The 26,882-nt window shown below is 41.6% G+C and overlaps 1 protein-coding gene across 1 annotated transcript; it reads right to left on the bottom strand.

Moving 5' to 3' along the window:
- Positions 1-1,809: 1,809 nt before the first annotated feature.
- LOC135519224 (uncharacterized) lies at positions 1,810-25,890 on the bottom strand. The gene is made up of 10 exons (XM_064944335.1): positions 25,601-25,890; positions 19,375-19,776; positions 16,023-16,055; positions 15,038-15,088; positions 14,795-14,881; positions 14,187-14,207; positions 14,044-14,061; positions 5,513-5,629; positions 4,117-4,170; positions 1,810-4,020 (listed from the first exon to the last, which is right to left on the bottom strand). The coding sequence occupies exons 1-10, from the start codon at positions 25,659-25,661 to the stop codon at positions 3,989-3,991; spliced, it is 876 nt and encodes a 291-aa protein (XP_064800407.1). The 5' UTR covers positions 25,662-25,890; the 3' UTR covers positions 1,810-3,988.
- Between the last annotated feature and the right edge of the window lie 992 nt (positions 25,891-26,882).

Genomic DNA, 26,882 nt, shown 5'->3' with positions numbered 1-26,882 from the left:
ATGCTACTCTGCTTTCCCTCATTTTCAAGCTGTTGTTTTCACAGCTGTCCTTCCTCTATCTCCTCGGCTGCTAAGTGTGTGACTGTGTGTGAGTTGGCTCGGCCCTCCCTCACACGCATCTTTGGAACAACAGGTGAGGCTGTTAGTCTGAGCAGACAGTCAGAACGAATGTGTTGGCACATTAGCATTATTTTATTTATTTTTTCATTCTTTGAATTAGTTAATTATATTAATTTAAATATTTTGATTATGCATATGTTAATTTGTTTATATTTTTATAAATAGATTCGGCGCTTCTGATATGCGAGTCGGCTCCCAACGTTCACCAACAATAGCCAGCTCTTAGAGCCGACTCGTTCCCGAACGACCCATCACTAATTCAGACACATTAAATGGTTCAAAATCGGAAAACGTTGCCTTCCCATAGCTAGTGCTGCTGAATCCAGGTTTTTTAAAGAAATGTTTGGTGATCGACTAGGAATGGTTGGTGACCACTGGTTGAGAAGGTCAAACCATACAGTAAAATAACAGCCAGTGCTTTTGGGATCATTGAGAGTCATACTGTCTGCCACATCACCATTTATTACTTAATTCTGAACCACAATAACGCGTCGATTCAAGTTCCAAAATTTAAACACTACTTTACAACTCTACTTCCCCCTTTTACCGTAGTTACAGGCATATGAGCTAATATGTCGGTATTAAATGCGCAGCTGTGGGTGCTCAATTGCTTATAAAACTACAGGGGCAGTTGCTCGACTACCTATAGAAATATCAAAGTGTATGCAATACCAAATCTGTGCCACTAGATGTCCCCCTTGATTGATCAAACCAAGGGAATCATTAGCATCAAAACCAGGGAAGTGTTTGGCGTCCTTCACAGAATATGTAGTTTGGCACTCCTTCAAAGACACACATGTCATGTAGAATAGGGAATCTTATCAGCTCTAGAGAAGACCTTCCTCCAGCACTGAGGTCAATGCCAGGTGCAACAGATGGATTAGAGTTGAGGATAAGTTAGGATAGAAAAGCTGAATATAAATATCCATGTTCAACACACATAATATATATTTAAACGCATGTGAGTCTAGCCAACAGCGCATCCTGACATTTCAGCTTTAATACATTTATGTCTTGGCTCACTTCAATACAATAGCCTAGGTACTAGACTTTTCAATATTCATTACTATTACTTGTCTTGCTTTGAACTACTAAGTTTAATAGTCTCTTGTGAAGCAATCCTTTTAACTTCCAATCAAATATTCAACAAAACCAAGCCCTTACTTGCTGATCTAATTAGCTAGTGATGGTTTATGGATGCCATGATGATATGTGTGTTGAGAAGAATTTCCCAGCAGGTTCCCACATATACCTGCAGTAATGAACCTGACGCCCCAGGCCTTGCTTTATGGGCCTGTCACTATCGATCACTACCAAGTCTACACACTGCTCTCTCTCTCTGTGTGTGTGTGTGTGTGTGTGTGTGTGTGTGTGTGTGTGTGTGTGTGTGTGTGTGTGTGTGTGTGTGTGTGTGTGTGTGTGTGTGTGTGTGTGTGTGTGTGTGTGTGTGTGTGTGTGTGTGTGTGTGTGTGTGTGTGTGTGTGTGTGTGTGTGTGGCCGCCCTATGATGATGAATACCTGGCATATCAAGCTGTTCTGGTCATGTCTTCATGTCTGATTCATACAGGCAGCTGTGTCTCTAGCAGCACTGATCCATATGTTACTGACTGGGTTTCAACCCTGGTCACCTGCATGCCACAAGACACTGTTTGTCACGCCCATCACACACAACAGACACATGACACATAGTTCCCCCTGGACAGCTTCTTTATTTCTATCTCCAGCATTATTTACACAATTCAAAAAAGAAATATGTGCTAAAGGATTAAAATCACACAATTCTCAAACACACGATAACAAAGACAGATTCATTAAATATAAGAGTGGAGTACTCTGTGTACCACCGTATCATCATTACACTTACCATCAAACTCTTTTGGAGAGGAAAGTTATTCTCCAAAAGAAGTATTGTCAAGACAATGATATTCAGAGGAGTTAGTTGGCTAAAGCACACACAGATCATGAGACCAGGCTAATCGGAAATTGCTTCTCCAAGAGTCTCACAGTCTTTCACTGTGAACTGGAACATTCTTACTGTGTGTTCAGTGGTGAGCTCCTCCCAGGCTGACTCCTGCCCAGGGTTATACTGCATACAGTCGTATACCCTTTCCACACTACTACGCCAAACCAAGCTGTACTGGGCTTGCCCAATTACACATCTCCCATAGTTGCTGGACCCATGTTGGAAAGAATCATGTGAAAAGAAAATATGCTGGCCAGCACAGTACTCTTTGGGTGAACCCTGTGGCGTTAAGCAGGCACTGGGTTCTCCAACTCTGGTCCTGGAAAGCTGCTGGGTGGGCAGTTGGAGACCCGTGAGTCTAGAGCTGTGTCTGAAATGGCTCCCTATCCCTTTATAGCAGGGCTTCAAAAGTATTCCATTATAGAGAGAATAGGGAGCCATTTCAGACTGGCCTTAGTAGTGAGATAGAATCATAAAAAGGCTTCCCAGGTGAAACATCTAATGTAAGGCACTTACAGAGCAGTACAGCATTATATTGTAACACATACTATTTGAACATTTCAATAGAGCTAAATGTTCTCATACGTTGTTGCATTTTAGACAAGGTCCCCAAGCCCCTCAAATACCCAGCAAACACAACAGGGGTGATATCTTCGGTCCTTGTACCAGCTCTCACATAGCTTCCTCTAACCAGCTTTCACAGAACAACACTACTAGCCTGGTGTTCCAGTCTTTTGGTGCTTTGGCCAACTCCTCTCTGAGTTCCTTCATTGTCACACAAAACATGTATGGCTTGACAATGATAGAAAAGTTGGCTACATTAATTATGGGAGAAGGCTAGAAGAGTTGACTACAGCACATACAGTATGAAACCAGACTAGAAGAATAGTAGCCAGAGGTGGCAGGTAGCCTAGCGGTTAGGAGCATTGGGCCAGTAACTGATTGGTCTCTGGTTCAAATCCCTGACTAGGTGAGCTGACTAGATGAATAGTCTCTCAATGTGTCTTTGAGCACGGCACATAACCCTAATTGCTCCTGTAAGTTACCCTAGGTAAGAGCATCTGCTAACGGACTAAAATGTAAGAGTTGGCTACAGTATGAAACCAGGCTAGAAGAGTTGGCTACAGTATGAAACCAGGCTAGAAGAGTTGGCTACAGCACACACAGTAAGGGCTTGATTCAATCTGTAGCACTGAAGATCAGCATTATATCATGGATCTTCAGCAATACGGTTTAAATCAAACCCTCAATCATTGTAAAGAACCAAACAACGGTAACATTTCAAATAATGGAGGGTCCATTTTATCCTAAATAATCTGGGAACTGTAGCCTGGTTGCTGTTCAGCCAATTACATGCCACTCCTTGTATTCATTGTATTTCGCCAATCTTCCAATATGAACATTCTATCATTATGAGCTTGAGAAGATCAGAGGATTTGATCCTGATTCGATAACCGTCACAGTTGTCCTCCAATCACAATGTAATTGTAAATCCGGTTTGCATTTTGAACTTTAGGAACGTCGATAAGCCAGTCTCTTTGGCAAATGACAGGAGTGGCAAGGAGTGGAATGTTAGCTAAAATGACAGGAACCCAGGTGAACTTCCCAGTACTTGTATACAGAGAAAAAGGCCTACATTGTCTCGGTGCTGTTAAGTGGATGGAAAATATCACCCCTTTTTTAACGGATTACAAATGTGATCTTTAGAAGACACTGAGATACTACTGATTGGTCTCACTCTAACGTGGTGCTGAAAGTTAATAACCTCCAAACCACTATCTCACAGTTTTACAACTATAATCAGTTTAAGGCCTAAAGATTGGGATGGATCTGTGTATGAGTGTGTGCGTGTGTGTTATAGTAAACTGCTGGTTCTGGTTCTTCTCCATTGGAATCTCAGACGATCTAGGAGGATTTAGTCAGCAAGTTGCTGAGAACTGCAACCAGAAAAGGACACACTGGGTTAACAACGGACAATCACAACACCGGCAGACTGGTGGTTGATGTGTTTGACTTATTAGGATACTACGTACCCTGGGGATTCGACTGGGTCTCAGCCTCCTCCTTACGGGCACTCTCTACATCCCCTGATGGAGAGACAGGGAATTCATTACTATTTCTCTCAATGTAGCTGTGTCATTATGTAGTCTATCTTGGTGAGAAAAAATGTTTTCCCATTTCATTTCCATTCTTCAAAAAAGAAGATAGTAAGTGCCTATAACATGACAATTAAAAGAACAGGGTTGACAATTTCATCTTAAATCAGCCATAATCCCTTTTTATGACAGGGGGAAAGGAAGCTGGTTGTGTGCAACAGGGAGGGGCAATTGAATTCAAGCTCACCAACATTTTTAGGGCCCGATTTGATCAGATCTGCTTTAGCCGAAATCCTCATAGCTGATATTTTGACGGTGTTGAAGGTGCCACTGCGTGAGCAATGTCAAATCCACAAGCGGATCCCGGGAAATTATACCTAAAGCAGACACTGCTATTGGCTGCACGAAGTCGCATTAAGAGAAATCCCATGCAGCCTTGTTTACAAGGTCGAACACTGGAAGGCCGAAAGAAATCCTAATGATTTTGTTTAATGATTTTGAATTTGAGCGTCATTATTTCTATATAGCCTACACTTTCTCGTTCTGAACTTCTAATGCCATTGGGTGGGTGTGGCTTCGAGACTATGATCACAAAAGCAGCTGCTCACCAATTTGACAGCCCCAATGCAGTTCCACCACCAACCAAACATCAACTATGTGGTTATCGTTATGTTATCGTTATGTTGGCTATCGCTTTTGCACTCTGATTCTTATTGAGTCCAGGTCTGAATTGTTAAAACATTTCTAGCCTGTCTATCTATGTTTAACAGAGTTGAAGTGTTATGCTCGGCCCGTTCAGTTTTCTACCACATGGCCAAAAAGAGTAGAACCAGCTCACCTGCTTTTACACTAGGATTTGACTATTAGATGTAAAAAACATAATAATTATGAATAGTTTCACCATATTAAAAAGAGAGTTCAGTTCATGTAACAGGGTCGACCTTAAAATGAGGGATAGAATAATCTGACTATTAAATTAATCACTAATCACATGACATAAATAATCATCTTCAGAAATGACTCAAAAAATGACTAGGGCTTTACAATACTGGTGAAAACATTGAGAAATGTTGGGATTCAGTGGATTAAAATCTTTCTAGAAGTCACAGAGGGATATGTTAAAAGGATGCATTTTGGCACTTAAGCAAGTCTTTATTCATATAGAAAATCAGATTTATTGAATTTTGCATGTGGTCTATATCAAAGGGCACTTCATTGAATAAATATTGCTGCACAATTTTACTTAAAATATCAAAGGGACGCAAAAGGTACTCTTTCCGTGGAACAGGCCAGCTACAGCAGCAGACAGTATGTAGTTGATGGTATATCTCACCTCCACTGTTCTTGAAACAGAGCTTCTTCTTGTGATAGGTGAAGTATCCGGTCGCAGCTCCAATGATCGCCATGCCGATAGCACACAGAATGCCCACCACCGAGCCAGAGCTAGACCCTATAGAGACAAAAGTGGTTATAACACTGCCTATAATGCAGCTTGTTGAAAGGTTCTGTTAGGTGGTTATATACAGTATTTTCACAGTAGATATGCAATACTGTATTTCGCAACAATGATGCAGCGTGATGCTGTTGCATCCATAACCATAAGTTTATACACTGTTGGGCTCTGCTTGTGTCCAGAGCAGTGGCGTTCCCTATGAAATGCGCTGAGTGTGTGTGACGAGTGTGTGTGAGGTGTGTGTCTGTAACACCAGCTACAGCAGAGATTATTCTGTAACATTACAATACGTTACCTTCCACACAACCGTCAGCAGATGCAGCTATTAACTCACTATGTCAACAGCTGTTAACTCTGTCGCCACGTCGATCTGACTTCTTCCGCATAAGACAATGTAACACGACAGAATACTATCACAACCGAGTCACTACATACAAGAAATAACAACCATAGTTCAAATGAATAGAACCCCCCCTCCCCCACACTTCACTTGCTAAGTATCACTTTTCCACTTTCCCCAATACATTAGTGCAATAAACAAGGGATACTTTGAGAGTAAACTGTGAGGAAGTTTGTTTTCTTTTGAATCTCCCAATGCACCTGCAAATCAACCTGTAGATGACTGAATGAATACCACTGTCATGTAAATACCAACCAACCACACAGTAGAGACACCACATGTTTCCCAGAGGGTTCTACATAGACCCCAGAAGAGTTCTAACTGGAACCATAAAGGGTTCTACCTGGAACCAAAAAGGGTTCTCTTATGATGACAGCCGAAGGACCCTGTTGGAACCCTTTTTTCTAAAAGTGTACACACACAAAAACATGTTTATTTATACAATGTATTTATTTATATGAGTAATTTATGAATTTTCATATTATGTTTGATGTGCAGGGGTAGCAACAAAAACTGCACTGTAGTGTACTTTCAGGTTTAATGTGTTGTGTGTTGACCTACATGGCTTGTATCTGTGTATGGATGAACATAGCTTAATCATTAAGTGGGAAAACTGCCTCTCTGTTCTATTGGACTTTTAATACTAGGGTTCATATAGAGCCTGGAGCAGTATCAGTCACCACCCTGTAATACAGACAGAGAGAGAGAGAAAGAGAGCACTAGACCAAGCCAATGGTCTGAGGCCAAACCACACGACTAACAACATTGGACACTTTATGGAACACAAAGCCTTCACTATCTCATCCTGGAATATCAGAAGTACAGACATTGTCATCCTACAAGAAATATGGTATAGAGGAGATGGACGCACTGGTTGCCCTCTAGGTTAAAAGAGCTGGTAGTACCAGCCACCAAACTACCAGGTGTAAAACAGGGAAGGGACTCAGGGGGTATGTTAATTTGGTATAGAGCAGAACTAACTCACTCTATTAAATGAATCAAAACAGGAACATTATACAAATTCAAAAGGAAATGATCTCAACAGAGAAAAATGTCTTCCTGTGTGCTACCTATATCCCCCAACTAGAGTCCTCATACTTTAATGAAGACAGCTTCTCCATCCTGGAGGGGGAAGTCAATAATTTCCAGGCCCACATGTACTAGTCTGTGGTGACCTAAATGCCAGAACTGGACAAGAACCGGACAAGAACCTGACACCCCCAACACACAAGGGACAAACACCTACCTGGAGGTGACAGCATTCCCTCACCCATATGCCCCCCTAGGCACAACTACGACAACATAACCAATAAAAAAAGGGTCACAACTCCTGCAGCTCTGTCGGACACTGGGTATGTACATAGTCAATGGTAGGCTTCGAGGGGACTCCTACAGTAGGTACACCTATAACTCATCTCTTAACAGTAGTACAGTCATGGCCAAAAGTTTTCAGAATGACACAAGTATTAATTGTCACAAAGTTTGCTGCCTCAGTTTGTATGATGGCAATTTGCATATACTCCAGATTGTTATGAAGAGTGATCAGATGAATTGCAATTAATTGCAAAGTCCCTCGTTGCCATGAAAATGAACTGAATCCCCAAAAAACATTTCCACTGCATTTCAGTCCTGCCACAAAAGGACCAGCTGATATCATGTCAGGGATTCACTCCTTAACACAGGTTTGAGTGTTGACGAGGACAAGGCTGGAGATCACTCTGTCATGCTGATTGAGTTTGAAGAACAGACTGGAAGCTTCAAAAGGAGGCTGATGCTTGAAATCATTGATCTTCCTCTGTCAAACATGGTTACCTGCAAGGAAACACGTGCTGTCATCATGGCTTTGCACAAAAAGGGCTTCACAGGCAAGGATATTGCCGGCAGTAAGATTGCATCTAAATCAACCATTTATTGGATCATCAAGAACTTCAAGGAGAGCAGTTCAATTGTTGTGAAGAAGGCTTCAGGGCACCCAAGAAAGTCCAGCAAGCGCCAGGACCGTCTCCTAAAGTTGATTCCGCTGTGGGATTGGGGCACCACCAGTACAGAGCTTGCTCAGGAATGGCAGCAGGCAGGTGTGAGTGCATCTGCACGCACAGTGAGGCAAACAACTTTTGGTGGAATGCCTGGTGTCAAGAAGGGCAGCAAAAAAGCCACTTCTCTCCAGGAAAAACATCAGAGGCAGATTGATATTCTGCAAAAGGTACATGGGTTAGACTGCTGAGGACTGGGGTAAAGTCATTTTCTCTGATGAATCATTTTCTGATTGTTTGGGGCATCCGGAAGAAAGCTTGTCCGGAGAAGACAAGGTGAGTGCTACCATCAGTCCTGTGTCATGCCAACATTAAAGCATCCTGAGACCATTCATGTGTGGGGTTGCTTCTCAGCCAAGGGAGTGTGCTCACTCACAATTTTGCCTAAGAACACAACCATGAATAAAGAATGGTACCAACACATCCTCCGAGAGCAACTTCTCCCAACCATTCAGGAACAGCATGATGGAGCACCTTGACATAAGGCAAAAGTGATAACTATGTGGCTCGGGGAACAAAACATCGATATTTTGGGTCCATGGCCAGGAAACTCCCCAGACCTTAATTCCATTGAGAATTGGTGGTCAATCCTCGAGAGGCGGGTAGACAAACAAAAACCCACAAATTCTGACAAACTCCAAGCATTGATTATGCAGGAATGGGCTGCCATCAGTCAGGATGTGGCCCAGAAGATTATTGACAGCATGCCAGGGTGGATTGCAGAGGTCTTGAAAAAGAAGGGTCAACACTGCAAATATTGACTCTTTGCATCAACTTCATGTAATTGTCATTAAAAGCCTTTGACACTTATGAAATTCTTGTAGTTATACTTCAGTATTACATAGTAAAATCTGGCAAAAATATCTAAAGACACTGAAGCAGCAAATTTTGTGAAAATGTATATTTGTGTCATTCTCAAAACTTTTGGCCACGACTGTACTGTAGACTACTTTATCACTGACCTCAACCCAGAGTCTCTCAGAGCATTCACAGTCAGCCCACTGACACCCCTGTCAGATCACAGCAAAATCACAGTCTACTTGAACAGAGCAATACTCAATCATGAGGCATCAAAGCCAAAGGAACTGAATAATATTAAGAAATACTATAGAGTGAAGGAAAGCAGTGTGGAAACCTACCAAAAAACAATTAGGCAACAACAAATTCAATCCCTTTAGACAACTTCCTGGATAAAACATTTCACTGTAATAGTGAAAGTGTAAACTTCATCTAAACAGTATATTTGACCTCTCAGCTTCCCTATCAAATAAAAACATTGTCAAGTAAGAAAATGAACAACAATGACAAATGGTTTTAATGAAGAATGCAGAAACCTAAGAAAGAAATTGAGAAACCTATCCAACCAAAAACATAGAGACCCAGAAAACCTGAGCCTACTCCTTCGCTACGGTGAATCACTAAAACAATTTTATTTGACCTTTATTTAACTAGGCAAGTCAGTTAAAAACAAATTCTTATTTTCAATGACAGCCTAGGAACTACCTGTTCAGGGGCAGAACGACAGATTTGTACCTTGTCAGCTCAGGAGTTTGAACTTGCAACCTTCCGGTTACTAATCCAACCACTAATCTAACCACTAGGCTACCTTGCCACCCCTACCATGCTGCCCATATAAACACAGACTGTCATGTTCTGACCTTAGTTCCTTTGTTATGTCTTTGTTTTAGTATGGTCAGGGCGTGAGTTGGGTGGGTTCGTCTATGTTCTGTTGTCTATGTTGTGTTTTTGCGTTTGGTCTGGTATGGTTCTCAATCCGAGGCAGGTGTCGTTAGTTGTCTCTGATTGAGAATCACACTTAGGTAGCCTTTTCCCACTTGTGTTTTGTGGGTGTTTATTTTCTGTGTCTGTGTGTTCAACACAGAACTGTTTCGGTTGGTTATTTCACGTGTCCTTTATTGTTTTGTTTCAGTGTTCGCTTGTTTTAATAAGCTTGGGGTATGAACTTGACAAAATATAAACCCTCCAACCGAAAAAGACATGTGGTATTGATGGTATCCTAAATGAAATGATAAAATATACAGGCCACAAATTCCAATTGTCTATACTTAAACTATGTAACATCATCCTCAGCTCTGGCATCTTCCCCAATACATGGAATCAAGAACTGATCACCCCAATCCACAAAAGTGGAGACAAATTTGACCCCAATAACTACCTATGTGTCAACAGCATCCTTGGGAAAATCCTCCGCATTATCATTAACAGCAGACTCATACATTTCTTCTGTAAAAACAATGTACTGAGCAAATGCCAAATTGGCTTTTTACCAAACTAACGTACAACAGACCATGTATTCACCCTGCACACGCTGATTGACAAAGAAACAAACCAAAACAAAGACAAAGTCTTCTCATGCTTTGTTGATTTCAAAAAAGCTTTTGACTCAATTGGGCATGAGGGTCTGCTATACAAATTGATGGAAAGTGGTGTTGGGGGAAAAACATATAACAATAGACAGGGATGCAGCTTAAGCCCCAGCCTCTTCAACATATATATCAACTAATTGGTGAGGGCACTAGAACAGTCTGCAGCACCCGGCCTCACGCTGCTAGAATCAAATGTCAAATGTTTACTGTTTGCTGATGATCGGGTGCTGCTGTCACTAACCAAGGAGGGCCTACAGCAGCACCTAGATCTTCTGCACAGATTCTGTCAGACGTGGGCCCTGTCAGACCTGGGCCCAGCAAAATGGTCCTGGGGCTCTGTTCACAAACACAAACAGACCCACAAACCCATTTTTTTTTTAAATACAACAGTGTGCCATCACAGCAGCAAGATTTGTGACCTGTTGCCACAAGAAAAGGGCAACCAGTGAGGAACAAACACCATTGTAAATAGAAACTATATTTATGTTTATTTATTTTCCCTTTTGTATTTTAACTATTTGCTCATAATATGACATTTGAAATGTCTTTATTATCTTGGAACTTTTGTGAGTGTAATGTTTACTGTAAAAAAAGAAGTGTTATCTCACTTCTGTTTATTATCTATTTCACTTGCTTTGGCAATGTAAACATGTTTCCCATTCCAATAAAACCCTTAAATTGAATTGAATTTGAGAGAGAGAGAGAGAGAGGGGGGGAGAGATAAAGAGAGAGAGAGAGAGAGAGAGAGAGAGAGAGAGAGAGAGAGAGAGAGAGAGAGAGAGAGAGAGATACATCATGGGACAAAACACCCACAGAAAATCCACAGAAAGAATGTTGCTAAAACATCCAAAATGTACAAAGAAATTCCACAAACCATGAGTGCAGGGCAGAACCTGGAAGGTTCATGCAAGTACAGAGCATTTATAGTCAACAGTCTTTGCCCAAAGAGTGGCACGTTAACAAAACTGGCCCAAATACACAAGATCGACATGAACACAAATAATCTGTCTCCAAGGACAAAACTTCGACAGCTGGAGGTGAATAATAAGAATGCATACATCGACGATTGGCAAAGTGAGGTGGAAGTTCAGAGAAAGACTTCACTTAAGCAGAATACTTAACACGTGTAAAAGACCCCAAACAAAGAAAAACATAAACCAAATAAAGAATTAGTGATGATAGCCTGGCAATTGAAACAGGACGCCATCAAAAAACATGGCTGGCCAGAGAGGACTGACTACAGTATGTCATAACTGTGGGTCAGGAGAGATAGAAAGTGAAGAACACTTTCTAATCTTCTGTCCCAAATATAGATTACCTAGAGAGTCCTTTTCCCCCAAATTCATAATGAAAATGTAAAATAATTGGACAGAACAATCAAACAACAATCAAACACTTTCTTTACTTTTGGTGCAAAGGTATGTGGTGATAGAGTTGGCAGCACAATATGTCACGGCTTGCCACAAGTTAAGGGAGGAAATATCAAATGTACTATCTTCTCCATATATTATAATTATAGTATATAGACTATATAAATACCAACAATATTTTTCATTTTTCTCTTATATATATATATATAAATATATTTTAATATTATTATTACTTTAATGTTGTTGTTTTTTCATTACATTAATTTGATTCTGAACGTTGACCATTATTACACTTTTGTAATAGATATTTATTTGTTTTATTTAAAACAGTATATATGTATTTCTATAATGTGTGACATCAACAAAAATAAATGGTTTGATATACATTTAAATATGATTTTCTTGCAGATTCACATTTGTATTTACAGGAACAAGAGTCTAGATATGCACAATGAGACAGATCGTTGCAACATGGGGCTGTGCATTATCATGCTGAAACATGATGTGATGGCGGCAGATGAATGGCATGACAACGGGCCTCGGGATCTCGTCACAATAGCTCTGTGCATTCAAATTGCCATCGATAAAATGCAATTTTGTTTGTTGTCTGTAGCTTATGCTTGCCCATACCATAACCCCACCTCCACCATGGGGCACTCTGTTCACAACGTTGACATCAGCAAACTCCTTGCCCATGCGGTTGTGAGGCCGGTTGGATGTACTGCCAAATTCTCTAAAACAACGTTGGAGGCGGCTTATGGTAGAAATTAACTTTCAGTTCTCTGGCAACAGCTCTGGTGGACATTCCTGCAGTCAGCATGCCAATTGCATTGTGTTGTGCTACAAAACTGCATATTTTTGAGTGGCCTTTTATTATCCCCAGCCACAGGTGCACCTGTGTAATGATCATGCTGTTTAATCAGCTTCTTGATGTGCCACAAATGTCTGGTGGGTGGATTATCTTAGCAAAGGAGAAATGCTCACAAACAGGAATGTAAACAAATGAGTACACAAATTTGAGAGAAATAAGCTTTTTGTGTGCATGGAAAATGTCTAGGATCTTTGATTTCAGCTCGTGAAACATGGGACCAAAACCTTACATGTGGCATTTGTATTTTTGTTTGGTATAAATATATTTTTGGTATAAAAGCTATTTTGTTTTTAACCTAACCTATAGCCTGACCCATTAACTTATGTATTACTGCCCCCAGTTGCAAGAAGTGGCATACCCCCAAAAAACTATACAACATGAATGGCTCCTAGACTCCCACACTTGTGGAAAAAATGTTCCAAAACGGTTCTTTGTCGGTCCCCATAGGAGAACCTTTTTTGGTGCCAGGTAGAACCCTTTTGGGTACCATGTTGAACCCTCTGAGGGTTCTACATGGAAGGGCTCTCCTATGGGGACCGTAAAGAACCCTTTCAGGCTCCAGATATAACTTTTTTTCCTAAAAGTGCAAGCATGTTTCTGTCTCTAACACTAACACTAAAACCAAAACTAAATAATATAAAAAAAACAAATTTAAATAGTATATAAAACTAAAACTAAATTAAAACTAGCAATCAGATCTGAAAATTAACTGAAACTAAACAGAATTTCAAATAATATTTAAAAAACAGATAGAAAACCCCCCACAAAACTATAACCTTGGCTAACACACACGCACACACACACACACACACACACACACACACACACACACACACACACACACACACACACACACACACACACACACACACACACACACACACACACACACACACACACACACACACACACCTACACACAGGCACGCAGACACACACATTCACACATACACAATGGAAATGAAATGTGGGGAAGAGAACTCTCTGAGACAAGAGGGACTGTTAAGACACTGAGCCCCGCATATCACAGTATGGAAACTAGAAACTATTCTACAGTATGGAAACTAGAAACTATTCTACAGTATGGAAACTAGAAACTATTCTACAGTATGGAAACTAGAAACTATTCTACAGTATGGAAACTAGAAACTAGTCTACAGTATGGAAACTAGAAACTATTCTACAGTATGGAAACTAGAAACTATTCCACAGTATGGAAACTAGAAACTATTCCACAGTATGGAAACTAGAAACTGTTCCACAGTATGGAAACCAAACTATTCCACAGTATGGAAACATCCAGAACACACACATTGGAGAGAGAGACAGAGAGTGAGGGAGCAGGACTCACCTTGAGTTTCAGCTGTGCCTGATTAGAAGAAATAAAATCAAAGAAACAGACAATTATTCACAGAACACACACACAAATAAAACACACACGTACACCCCCCGATTATTGACATAATATATCATTAGGGGAAGCAAGGCCTTTACCTTCTGCTTCTGCTGCATGGGCTGGAAAAAGAGAAGGGGGAGGCATTATTCAAACCCAGTCGGTAATCTAGTTGATGCCCTGAAGGTATTTACTGCTATAGAGTTTCTGCTCTAACCGGTTGGAAAGGACAAATCTACATGCAAACACTCACACACACGTACTGTACTTAACCAAGTGTATATTTGCATATGGATCATAGTGAATGTGAGTCATTAATGACTGGAAATGTCTGTAAGCTGCAGCACCTGAAGGCCTCTCTGTCTCTGGTTCTCATGCATGTTGGAGCATGATAAACCTCCTGCATGTGACTCATTAGTCTATATTAGTCACTTTATTGGTCATAGACCACAATGAGCCCTGAGCAGTTAATATATTGTAAAAGCGGTTTTCTGACTCATCCATAGAGGCTCCATATCTAACTGTATATCAGAATGTAATCAATCGGACACAGCATAATGATGTAGAAATGTTCCCATTATTATATCAAGTGTCAGTTTCAGTTAACAGACATTTGTCTGGTTCTATACTGTGCTGGAGCCAACTGTTCTTGCCCAGTTCCATACCACATGTGTTGTAGCCCCAAGCAGCAGCAGTATAAGATACTAACCAACTGAGCCCCCGCTGCGCCTCTTCCCTCCCGCGGGTGTGTCTTCCTCATTCTCAGCTATAGCGTCCTCCAGATCCAAATCTCCCCCTGTTTCAGTTCATTAAAACAATGAGTTTTCATTTATCAACGATGTGGTGTCAACTTTAGTGTGGCGTGTAAAGCCAAACTAGCCCTTCCCCCTGAAACACACACACACACACATAAAAACACGTGCTTAGTCACACAGGTCATTGAGACTCTCACCTGTCTTCTCCTCCGTGGGCTCACTCTCTGCTGGTGTTTCAGGCTCCGCCTCTGTAAAAGGAAGGACCGAGGAGAGGTGAGACAGGTTTTGTAATGGGAAAGGGAGGAGAGGTGAGACAGGTGTTGTCAGGGGAAAGGGAGGAGAGGTGAGACAGGTGTTGTCAGGGGAAAGGGAGGAGAGGTGCAACAGATGTTGTCAGGGAAGAGGGAGGAGAGGTGAGACAGGTGTTGTCAGGGAAGAGGGAGGGGAGTGGAGACAGGTGTTGTCGGGGTAGAGGGAGGGGAGGTGAGACAGGTTTTGTCAGGGAAGAGGGAGGGGAGGTGAGACAGGTGTTGTCAGGGAAGAGGGAGGAGAGGTGAGACAGGTGTTGTCAGGGAAGAGGAAGGAGAGGTGAGACAGGTGTTGTCAGGGAAGAGGGAGGAGAGGTGAGACAGGTGTTGTCAGGGAATAGGGAGGGGAGGTGAGACAGGTGTTGTCAGGAAAGATGGAGGGGAGGTGAGACAGGTGTTGTCAGGGAATAGGGAGGGGAGGTGAGACAGGTGTTGTCAGGGAATAGGGAGGGGAGGTGAGACAGATGTTGTCAGGAAAGAGGGAGGGGAGGTGAGACAGGTGTTGTCAGGGAAGAGGGAGGGGAGGTGAGACAGGTGTTGTCAGGGAAGAGGGAGGGGAGGTGAGACAGGTGTTGTCGGAGGAGAGGTGAATAAAGGACTACAGGACTAAAGTAGCATTGCACACTGTATAGACATGTGGTATCTGTGACTCCAGGGTTGTAGGCCTAGCTGTAAGAGCAGCAGTGGCAGGTGAGCTAGACCTGAAATGAATAAAAACCAGCTCACTAAAGTCTGACATCAGAGCTTCTCAAACACAGTCAAACTGTGTCTCTATTTCTATAGTAAACTAACTTTACTGGTTCACCAGAAAACTGCAGTCTTGTAAATGTAGGGGGGAAAGCGGAAATGTTTGGTACTGACAGTCCATTCTTACCTGGTTCAACAGCTTCAGACAGATCTAGTTCATCTGCAAAAAAAACAGACACATAGAAACAGACATAAACACAAAGAAATATGAGCAGCACATTCAGGCGTATTTATGACTGTCTGAGAGGCCAGCGTTGTTTGTTCAGTTGGAGCAAATGGGGCAAAACTCTTTAAAAAGGAGCAGGTACTACCTAAACTTGTCAAAGAATGCTATATTTCAGTTTTTCCATTTCAAAAGTTTTGTGTTTTTTGGGGCCCAGATGTCAATGTCTAACTGTAAATATGGTCCGGTGAGAGGTGAGGGTTAAGGGATAAGGGGTGTTAATGTGTTGATGTTGTGTTTTACCTTCATCTATCACTCACTACTACACAGCCGCTATAGATTATCATCCATTTCGTCTGATACGTTACAAATGACAATTTGTGTAGCTAACGTCAGCTAGGTGGCTAGGTGTCTGGTTAGGATTAGGGGTTAAGGTTAGGAACTGGGGTTAAGGTTAGGGTTAAGGTTATGGTTAGGGTTAGGGGAAGGGTAGCTAACATGCTAAGTAGTGGCAAAGCAGTAAAATATTTTTTAAATAGTTGCAAATTAGCTAAAATGCAAAAGTTGTCTGTGATGTTATTCGAACACATAACCTTTGGGTTGCAAGACATTTACGTTAAACGCCCACCCATCCTCCCTGACCAACCTTCCTCCTTTTGATTTTTTGGCTTAAGTAACCTTCTGTCTTATGTTACCATAACAAACATAACATATCAGACTAATTTAAGCTTCACAGATTTACTTTTACCATGTTACATCTAGTCTGAGGCCAGGGTGGAGAGAGAGGGAGGGGTGTGTGGGTGTGTATGTTGTTAGGGGTACACCCAGTACCGATTCATTTGAATTTAATCCGTCAGTGCATGCATTCCCAAACTGGGGTACGGGGGTACACGCAATGCCGTCGGGGGGTACGCCAAATAAAAAATGTGATTCTGATTTTTTTAAAGAAAAATAAATAAATAAAAGTAGTAAGATATGTATAAATGCAACAGATACCATTAACAAAGGGGCTGGAAGCGTCTTATATAGTGAGCTACCAAGTGGCTAGGACAGGTGAGCCCCATACTACTGTGAAGGACTTAAATCTTCCTGCTGCCACGGATATGGCTGGGACAATGCTGGGGGAAAAGGCCAACAAAAACTATACAGACAACGCCTTCATCAAACATCACTGTTTCACAATGCATCAGTGACATGGCAGGAGATGTTTTGAAACAATGACTGCTTCGCATACAAGACAGTGAATTCTATGTTACAGTTGGATGAGTCAACAGACGTGGCGGGCCTGGCACGGCTGCTGGTATTTGTCCGTTACGTTTATGGAGGGTCAATTAAGGAAGACATCCTCTTCTGCAAACCACTGGAAATCAGGACAACATGAGAGGATATGTTTAAAGTACTGGACAGCTTTGTTACATCAAATGGACTTTGGTGTTTAAGATGTGTTGATATCTGTACTGATGGCGCAAAAGCCATGACAGGGAGACATAGTGGTGTGGTAATGCGCATGTAAGCACTTGCTCTCGACACCGCTTGGGTACCCTGCAGCATCCACCAAGAAGCTCTTGCTGCCAAGGTAATGCCTGACAGCTTGAAAGACATTTTGGACAATACAGTGAAAATGGTTAAAGCAAGGCCCCTGAACTCTCGTGTATTTTCTACATTATGCAATGATTTGGGCAGCGATGACGTAAGGCTTTTACAACATACGCTAGTTATCGCTAGTTATCAAGGGGCAAAGTATTGACACAAGCTTAAAGTTTTCTTTACTGACCATAATTTTGACTTGTCTGACCGCTTGCATGATGACGAGTTTCTCACACAACTGGCCTATCTGGGTGATGTTTTTTCTCGCCTGAATGATCTGATTCTAGGATTACAGGAACTCTCCGTAACTATAGTCAATGTGCGAGACAAAATTGAGGCTATGATTAAAAAGTTGGACCTCTTTTCTGTCTGCATTAACAAGGACAACACACAGGTCTTTCCATCAACGTATGATATTTTGTGTGCAAATGAACTCAAGCTTACGGACAATGTCAAATGTGACATAGCGAAGCACCTGAGTGAGCTAGGTGCACAATTAAGCAAGTACAATCCCGAAACGGAAGACACAAACAACTGGATTCATTATCCCTTTCATGCCCTGCCTCCAGTCCACTTACTGATATCTGAACAAGAGAATCTCATCGAAATTGCAACAAGCGGTTCTATGAAAATTTAATTTAATCAGAAGCCACTGCCAGATTTCTGGATAGGGCTGTGCTCAGAGTTTCTTGCCTTAGCAAATAGCGCTGTTAAGACACTGATGCCCTTTGCAACCACGTATCTATGTGAGAGTGGATTCTCGGCCCTCACTAGCTTGAAAAGTAAATACAGGCACAGACTGCGTGTGGAAAATTATTTAAACTGAGACTCTCTCCAATACAACCCAACATTGCAGTTATGTGCTTCCTTTCGAGCACACCCTTCCCATTAACCTGTGGTGAGTTATTCACAATTTTTGATGAACACATAAGGTTCTAAATAAAGAGCAAATGGCTAAATAAAGAGCAAAATGATTGATTATTATTATATTATTATTTGTGCCCTAGTCCTATAAGAGCTCTTTGTCACTTCCCACGAGCCGGGTTGTGACAAAAACTCACACTCAATCTTATGTTTAATAAATGTATCGTATCGTGTGTGTGTGTGTCAGGCTTACAATGATGGCAAAAAACAATATTTGACAGTGCGCTGACCCTGGTGCTGGAGGGGGTACACAGCTGGAGGTTGAATGTTTGCAGGGGTATGGGACTATAAAAAGTTGGGGAACCACTGCGTTACAGAATAGTGCCTTGAGGTCTACACACTGGCAGAATCACAGTGTTAAAGTGTTTGGATTTACAGTTTAAGACTGCTTTCAGAGCACTTTCTCTGGCCTTCCAACACACATTCTAAAGTTATTCTGTGTCTTCTGTCTGTCTAGAATAGAACTTGTACAGTGTCCTACGAGAAGTTCATCGGCTAGAATGTCAGAATATGTTACTGTGGTTGGCTGTTGACTCTGTGTCGATCAGATTCCTCAGAAGGCCAACTAAATTGTACTTGACCCTCCCCACCCACTTCACCTGTAACTCCATCCCCTCCAATTCAGTTTTCGAACAAGTAAGGACAAACGGATCCAAGAACTCAAACCCGAAGCTATACAGCTCAATGAATTGAAACTGGTCCTATACACTTATATGCAAAGATCATGAATGTACTGTAGGTGTATGGGGTGCTTGACCTGCTGTGTGTGCATGTGTGTGTGTGTTTGTGTGTGTGTCTGGCTCACCTGGTTCAGCCTCAGCTTCAGGGGCTGCCTCTGCTTTTACTGCTGGTTCGTCTACGACTTCTGCGTCCTCTTCCTCTGTGGCCGGAGCCTCCTCTTCCTCTGTGGCTGGAGCCTCCTCTTCCTCTGTGGCTGGAGCCTCCTCTTCCTCTGTGGCTGGAGCCTCTTCTGCAAGAGCGTCTTCTTCTGCCAGAGCATCCTCTGTGGCCGGAGCCTCCTCTTCCTCTGTGGCTGGAACTTCCTCCTCCTCTGTAGCCTCCTCCTCTTCTTCTGCCGGAGCTTCTTCTTCTGCCGGAGCCTCCTCAGCTACCAGGGCCTCCTCGGCAGCTACTTCTTCTGCAGGGGCCTCGGGCTCTGCTGCTTCTGCCTCTGGTTCCTTCGCTTCTGGCTCAGTAGCAGGGTCTTCTGGAGAGAGGAACAGACTTTTCCTTTAGCCAGCAGCAGTGTACCTCATCACATTTTATGACATCACAGATAAATATGACAGGTGTACTCTAATGAGCGTGTGTGTGTTGCAGTCAGAGGGGGCTGTGACATTCCCCTATTGTCTGTAAGGTGCAGCAATGTGCCAGAGAGTGTAACAGCGAAACAGCAGACAACCTTCTCACGTCAACCCTCTTACTTCTCTAAACCAGGCATGGCCAGCTGGTCCAGGAGGGACACAGTGTATGCAGACTTTTGTTCAAGCCCTGCTTCTGATCCACCTCCTGATTCAACTGGTCTACACTGAATAGCTGATCAGTTGAAGGTGTTCAAGCTGGGTTGGAACAAAAGCCTGAACACCCTGCAGCCCTCAGAGACTGGAGTTACCCTTCCCTGTTCTAGAGAACAGAATCAATAGTCAAACACAATCCAACATCAACAATGACAAAGGCAGACAGACTGGCTTGTCATCTTATGTGTGTACTGTCCTGTATGTGAGAGTTTCGTCAGGAAACGAAAGACAGGGACTTTAGACTACTGTACCTTAAACATACTGTACATACGTGTGTGTGGGGGAACCACATAAAAATGATACGTGTTGCTGTTCTCATGTGATATTAGACATTTTCTAAAGCTATATGACTCATGTACATGAGAGAGACCCTATCCTGAGACTGACGCAGTGCCAATGCCTTTCCCCTTGTCCCAGAGACGCATGTTATGTGTGTGTGTGTGTGTGTGTGTGTGTGTGTGTGTGTGTGTGTGTGTGTGTGTGTGTGTGTGTGTGTGTGTGTGTGTGTGTGTGTGTGTGTGTGTGCGTGCACGTGAGTGTGTGTCTTTAATAAAGACAGCTTCCCCTGTATTACATGTGTGTGTTAACAGGAAGTTTGGAACAGAAGGGAGGGGAGAGAACATAATGTTCATATTTGGGAGTTCCGCAACATTACAGCGCGAGGGCTGGTCCTCATCAATTGGAACGATAGATGGGGCAGGTATACCCCACACAAACACACACTAAAATTCCCTTACACATAGTGCTATAATAAAAACAGGGCAAACTGCAACTCAAGGAAAGTTTTACTACAGAAAAGAGAAAATCACGACATGGGCAGCTCCAACTCTGACATTCAGCAACATACTGTAACATACTGTAACATACACTGTAATGTAATGTAATATTATGTAATGTACTGTACAGGAATGATTACTCTTATCATTCCCATAGGAACCTAAAGAGAATACAAAACATGGGCACCATTTCACACACGCAGCGCAGCCCGGGCATAATGCTAAAAACCTGAAACATTTTAAAAACACTGGGACGCCTATAATGTCAGGGAATCTATACTGTACAGTACACTACACTTTGAGTGATGGTTAATGAGTAAGTGTGTGTGTGTGTTTGTGTGCATGTGTGCGTGTGTGTGTGTGTGTGTGTGTGTGTGTGTGTGTGTGTGTGTGTGTGTGTGTGTGTGTGTGTGTGTGTGTGTGTGTGTATGTGTGTGTGTGTGCGCGTGCGTGCGTGTGTGCGTGCGTGTGTGTGTGTGTGTCTGTGTGCGTGCCTGCATGCCTGTATGCGTGGGTAACCTTGCCCTCTCTGGTAACAGCAGGTACTCAGTATGAGGTGGTTGACAGGTGATATGTTCCAGTTAGTTAGAACATTGTGTTCTCAGGTGTTTATATTGTGTGGTGGCGTGGAGGGACCCTGTTGTTGTTTTCCCTGTTTCAGCTGACCCTGTGGAATAAATGCACTACTTTTGGCCACACAGAACCCAATGGACAAAAGTATAGATCACTATGGGGAATAGGCTGCCATTTCAGATGTACCAGTTGTTTTGAGTATCTGGAGGGTCACTGTAGAATCCAGGTGGCTCACAGCAGAGAACCACTGATCTAGAACATTCTACGGAACCACTGATCTAGAACATATACTGCTGCTCCTGTCTCTACATGTAGACCTGGTCTGGCTCTGAGCTGGGTGTAAGGCCATCTCCAAAAACCTGTACTTGCGCTCTAAATATTAGCCATTTTGTGAATGCGAAAATAGAATGTTTATAGGATGTAATTTTTTAAAAATTTTGTATGATTTAAATGCAATGATGTCATACAAATTTCAGCCTCTCATCTAGTAGAATTCTCTGCACACTATTGAGGAAGAAAATCGTCTTTTCAGACCCATGTGTGTTTGACAACAACTGATAAACAAAGAACGGGACGGAATGTAGCAAAATGAAGGAATGGCAGGAAACAACATACAACAACAACACATTCTCAGTAGGATGAGCCTAGTGTGCTGTTATTTGTTTCTTACTGAATTTGTTTTTTACTAAACAGTACGTTCTAAATAGTATGCAGGACGATTAGTACACTGTATGTCGTTTTCGTAAGTAGTAGGCAAGACAGATTTCGGGCAAGGCCACAAAGTCATCTGGTCTGGCTCTGAGCTGTGTGTGTGTGCATTTGTGTGTGTTGTTTAATCTGTGTTTGCATTTGAAAGGTGTAAACACACATACAGTGGGGGATCATCTCTCTCTCACACACACACACCCATACACACCCTCAATAATACACACACACTCCTACACACTCACTCACCCACCCACTCACACACATAGACATAACCCTGGGGGAATGAGAGAGGCTGAGACTGGTTCTGAGTGTAGGGTGTAGTCTGCAGCTGGGCTGGATTGGGTTACTGAGGCAGCGCCCAGCCCTTTAGTACTGACATACATACGCACACACACACACACACACACACACACACACACACACACACACACACACACACACACACACACACACACACACACACACACACACACACACACACACACACACACACACACACACACACACACACACACACACACACACAACCCATTCATCATGTACACACAAACCCACCTACACCCAAACAGAGCCTAGAGCACCATGACACTGTGACAGACCAGAACTCATCTCATGTGTGATATACAGTATCTCATGTGTGATATACAGTAAAGCTGTGTTCCAGCAACATGTTGGCACAATGAGATCACAGTATAATGTGAAGTTTTCATTAATGAACTGGCTTCAGATAAGAGTCTCCTGTGGGGAAGGAGGTGTGGCAGCCAGGACTCAGACTCTGTCTGTGGAAAACATAAACTATTATTTCACGACATTAACCAACATGACTTAGGCCAGATGAGACTGTAATAACTCTTATATCACATTAATACCAGGTCACAATCATTCTTAAAGCCAGATGCCTGTAGCCCTGCTAGTTGTGGAATAGAGATTGGTCAAAGGACAACACACAGGCCTATTGGTAAGAGATAGTACAGGATATATGGGTACAGGGGTAGAGGGAGACAGACAGAGAGAAAAGAGAGAGTGGGGGAAGAGAGACAAATGTGTTAAATAGAGGAAGGGTGACAGAACATGGACACGTGTTTGGTATCTCAGATTGTTCTGTCAATTCTCACATAGAAACTTAATTGGGAGGAAGTATATTTGACATGCTTTTTACATTTGTATCACAAACCATTTTCTAGACAACCATGATAGAAGTGGCCATTTTAGGCCCTTTTAGACCTATACATGACTCCTGTGATCCTATGATCCTTGCACTATACATGGTACAGGCAACATCTTGGTGTCATTATACTCCTTATGGTGAACTCTCAAATATGGAGTGTATAGATTCTGAAATATACATTTTCACATTCTTATATTTAACATAAAAAATATGAATATTAATGATGGTTTTGATTTTGCTTATAACAATATACTCTTCAAAAACATCACATTTCCAGAGTGGTCTCTCTGCTATTTTAATTGATATGACCCCTTTTATACAGAGAAATTAACATTATAGGCAGTGGTGGAAAAAGTAATACATTCTCATACTTGAGTTAAAGTAAAGTAAAGATACCTTAATAATAGAAAATGACTCAAGTAAAAGTGAAAGTCACCCAGTAAAATACAACTTGAGTAAAAGTCTAAAAGTATTTGGTTTTAAATATACTTAAGTATCAAAAGTAAAAGTACAAATCATTTAAAATTCCTTATATTAAACAAACCAGACGGCACAATTTTCTAGTTTTTTTTTTACATTTACGGATAGCCAGGGTCACACTCAAACATTCAGACATCATTTAAAAACAAAGCATTTGTGTTTAGTGAGTCCGTCAGATCAGAGGCAGTAGGGATGACCAGGGATGTTCCCTTGATAAGTGTGCAAATTGGGCCATTTTCTGTCCTGCTAAGCATTCAAAATGTAACAAGTGTGTTGGTTGTCACGGAAAATGCATAGAGTAAAAAGCACAGAATTTTCTTTAGAAATTTAGTGAAGTAAAAGTATAAAGTTGTCAAAAATATAAATAGTAAAGTACAGATAGCCCAAAAAACTACTTAAGTAGTCCTTTAAAGTATTTGTACTTAAATACTTTGCACCACTGATTATAGGTCATTAAGCCAATCACAGCACTCATTTAGGATTTCACATTCAGCAAGTCAGCGGCAGGGAGGGAGTGTCCTTTGAATCCATTTTCCCATTCACTGTGTTGGTGGTGCTCATATAATGTATCATACCTTCAGAATTAGCAGAGAGCCCACTGGAAATGTGATGTACTTGTAGAGTATATTGTTCCAAACAATATGTCTTCAAATTAACTAAATCAAAAGGGTAGTTTTGAGATATTAATATTAATATGTTGAATGTTGAATAAATTAATGTGAAAAATTGTATTTCAGGATCAAGACAACCCATATTTTAGAGCACACTATATGGAATATAATGGCACCAAGATGTTGTCTGTATCATGTATGTATAGGTCTAAAAAGGGCCTAAAATGGCCACTTTCATCATGATTAAAAATAATAATAATAATAATAATAATGGTTTGTGATACAAATGTAAAAAGCAAAAAGCATTTCAAATATCCTTCCTCCCAATGTTTCCATGCGAGAATTGCTAGAACAATCTAAGATACCCAAAATATCTTCAGATTCTGCTGGCATGGAATCACCCTACAGGATTAGAGAGAAAGAAAAAAGAAAGGAAGAAAGAAAGGAACAGAACAGAACATGGACACAGACAGAGACAGTAAAGGGATCGATCACATTGTCTACAACCCACATGACTACATGTCCAGTAGAAAACACCCTATAGGACACTCAATTAAAGGAATTTTATAAATACCTTTTTACATCAGCATTTGTCACAAAATGCTTTATTAAACACACGTTTAACAGTGTACTCACATTATAGATACATGCAGTACGACTATACTGTACATGCGGTAGGCCACACCTTATAGGACTATGAAGCTTTGGGCCAGTAACCAAAAGGTTGTTGGATCAAATCCCCGAGCTAACAAGGTAAAAATCTGTCGTTCTGCCCCTGAGCAAGGTAGTTCCTGAGGACGTGGATGTCGATTAAATGCGGAAGACACATTTCAGTTGAATGCATTCAGTTGTACAACTGACTAGGTATCCCCTTTCCCTTATATACATACAATATAATGCATATCTACACACCAACATCATATCAGGCTGAAAAAATGATGCTATCTGGCACTTAGCCTACAGTGTGGATTTATAATGATACATCAGAGCAGGTTAATCAACATTATTTTTGTTCTGCATATCAGCCTCAGGTAGAGATAGACAGAAAACGATTGAGGATGTATGTCATAGAAGTAGTGGGTGTACAAGGTGTGAGTACTTGACTAACTTGTCTAAGTAGAAACAGAAACATAAAGCACCATAAAATGAGTTGTGAAAGTGCTTACCAAAGTACATTAGTGGATGTAAAAGTTCTTACCCTGTGTCTTGGCTCCAATCACCAAACTGCCCAGCAGGAGAATCCACAGGTATGACATCATGGGAACACAGTGTGCTGAATTACAAAGCTGGAGTTTTAGACTTCTCTGTTGAATAGTGAAAATAATACAAGTAGTAATGATTATGTTTCTGGTAATGTAGACTGGGTATGTGTGTGATCTGATTATAGTTTCATGGCTATGTGTGTGATGTGATTATAGTTTCATGTTGCCTCCTCTGCTGCAGCAATCTTCTTACACCTTCTTTTTCTCTGCATGGAACCAACTTTAACGGGCGTGTCTTTCTCCCAGCCACACCCTAGACATAAACTGTATTGTTCCATCAGACACCGTGCGCTGCAAACACGTGCCTGGCTGCGAAGACGTCGCGTAAATTTCTATGGGAATGGAAGGTGATTGACTAATTGAAAATCTGTTTTCAGAAGCCTGCGCTAACCATAGTATGGACTGAAATCTTTATACGATGTAATTTGTGAGTAGAGATATGACATTTCGGCCCATGTGGAAGAAAGTACTATTGAACTGTGACTGTACAGTGACTTTTGAGAAAAGTACAGACAATATGACGCCGAATCATAGACACAGGACAAATACTCGCAGACAAACCTGTAGTTTAGTGGCCCAACTCTACGTAGCCTACCTGTGTAATGACGATACCAATATGAGAGTGAGACCAGTGCAAATGGATGGTCTATTGTCGCCATCTAGTAATTCATAATGGTACTGAGATTAATTAATACGCTGAATTAGTGCGTGCTCTTATAATATGGTCATTAACGAAGCCCAAACTGACACCATGTTGAACATTGTGTTTTATTTATATGGATTTTCTATATATTCTATGCATTCGCTGAAATAAATGATCACAGAAATGTTCCATATGCACAAAATGCTTATTTCTCTCAAATGTTGTGCACAAATTTGTCTACATCCCTGTTAGTGAGCATTTCTCCTTTTCCAAGATAATCCATCCACCTGACAGGTGTGGCATATCAAGAAGCTGATTAAACAGCATTATCATTGCACAGGTGCACCTTGTGCTGGGGACAATAAAAGCAACTCTAAAATGTGCACACAACACAATACCACAGATGTCTCAAGTTTTGAGGTAGCGTGCAGTTGGCATGCTGACTGCAGGAATGTCCACAAGATCTGTTGCCAGATAACTAAATGTTCATTTCTCTACCTTAAGCTGCCTCCAACGCTGTTTTTGAGAATTTGGTAGCACATCCAACCAGCCTCACAACCGCAGACCACGTGCCA

This window comes from Oncorhynchus masou, chromosome 29 (assembly GCF_036934945.1).
Source record: "Oncorhynchus masou masou isolate Uvic2021 chromosome 29, UVic_Omas_1.1, whole genome shotgun sequence".
NCBI lineage: Eukaryota > Metazoa > Chordata > Actinopteri > Salmoniformes > Salmonidae > Oncorhynchus > Oncorhynchus masou.
Note: the sequence above shows the minus strand (reverse complement) of the source record. Positions and strands in the feature narration are given on the sequence as shown.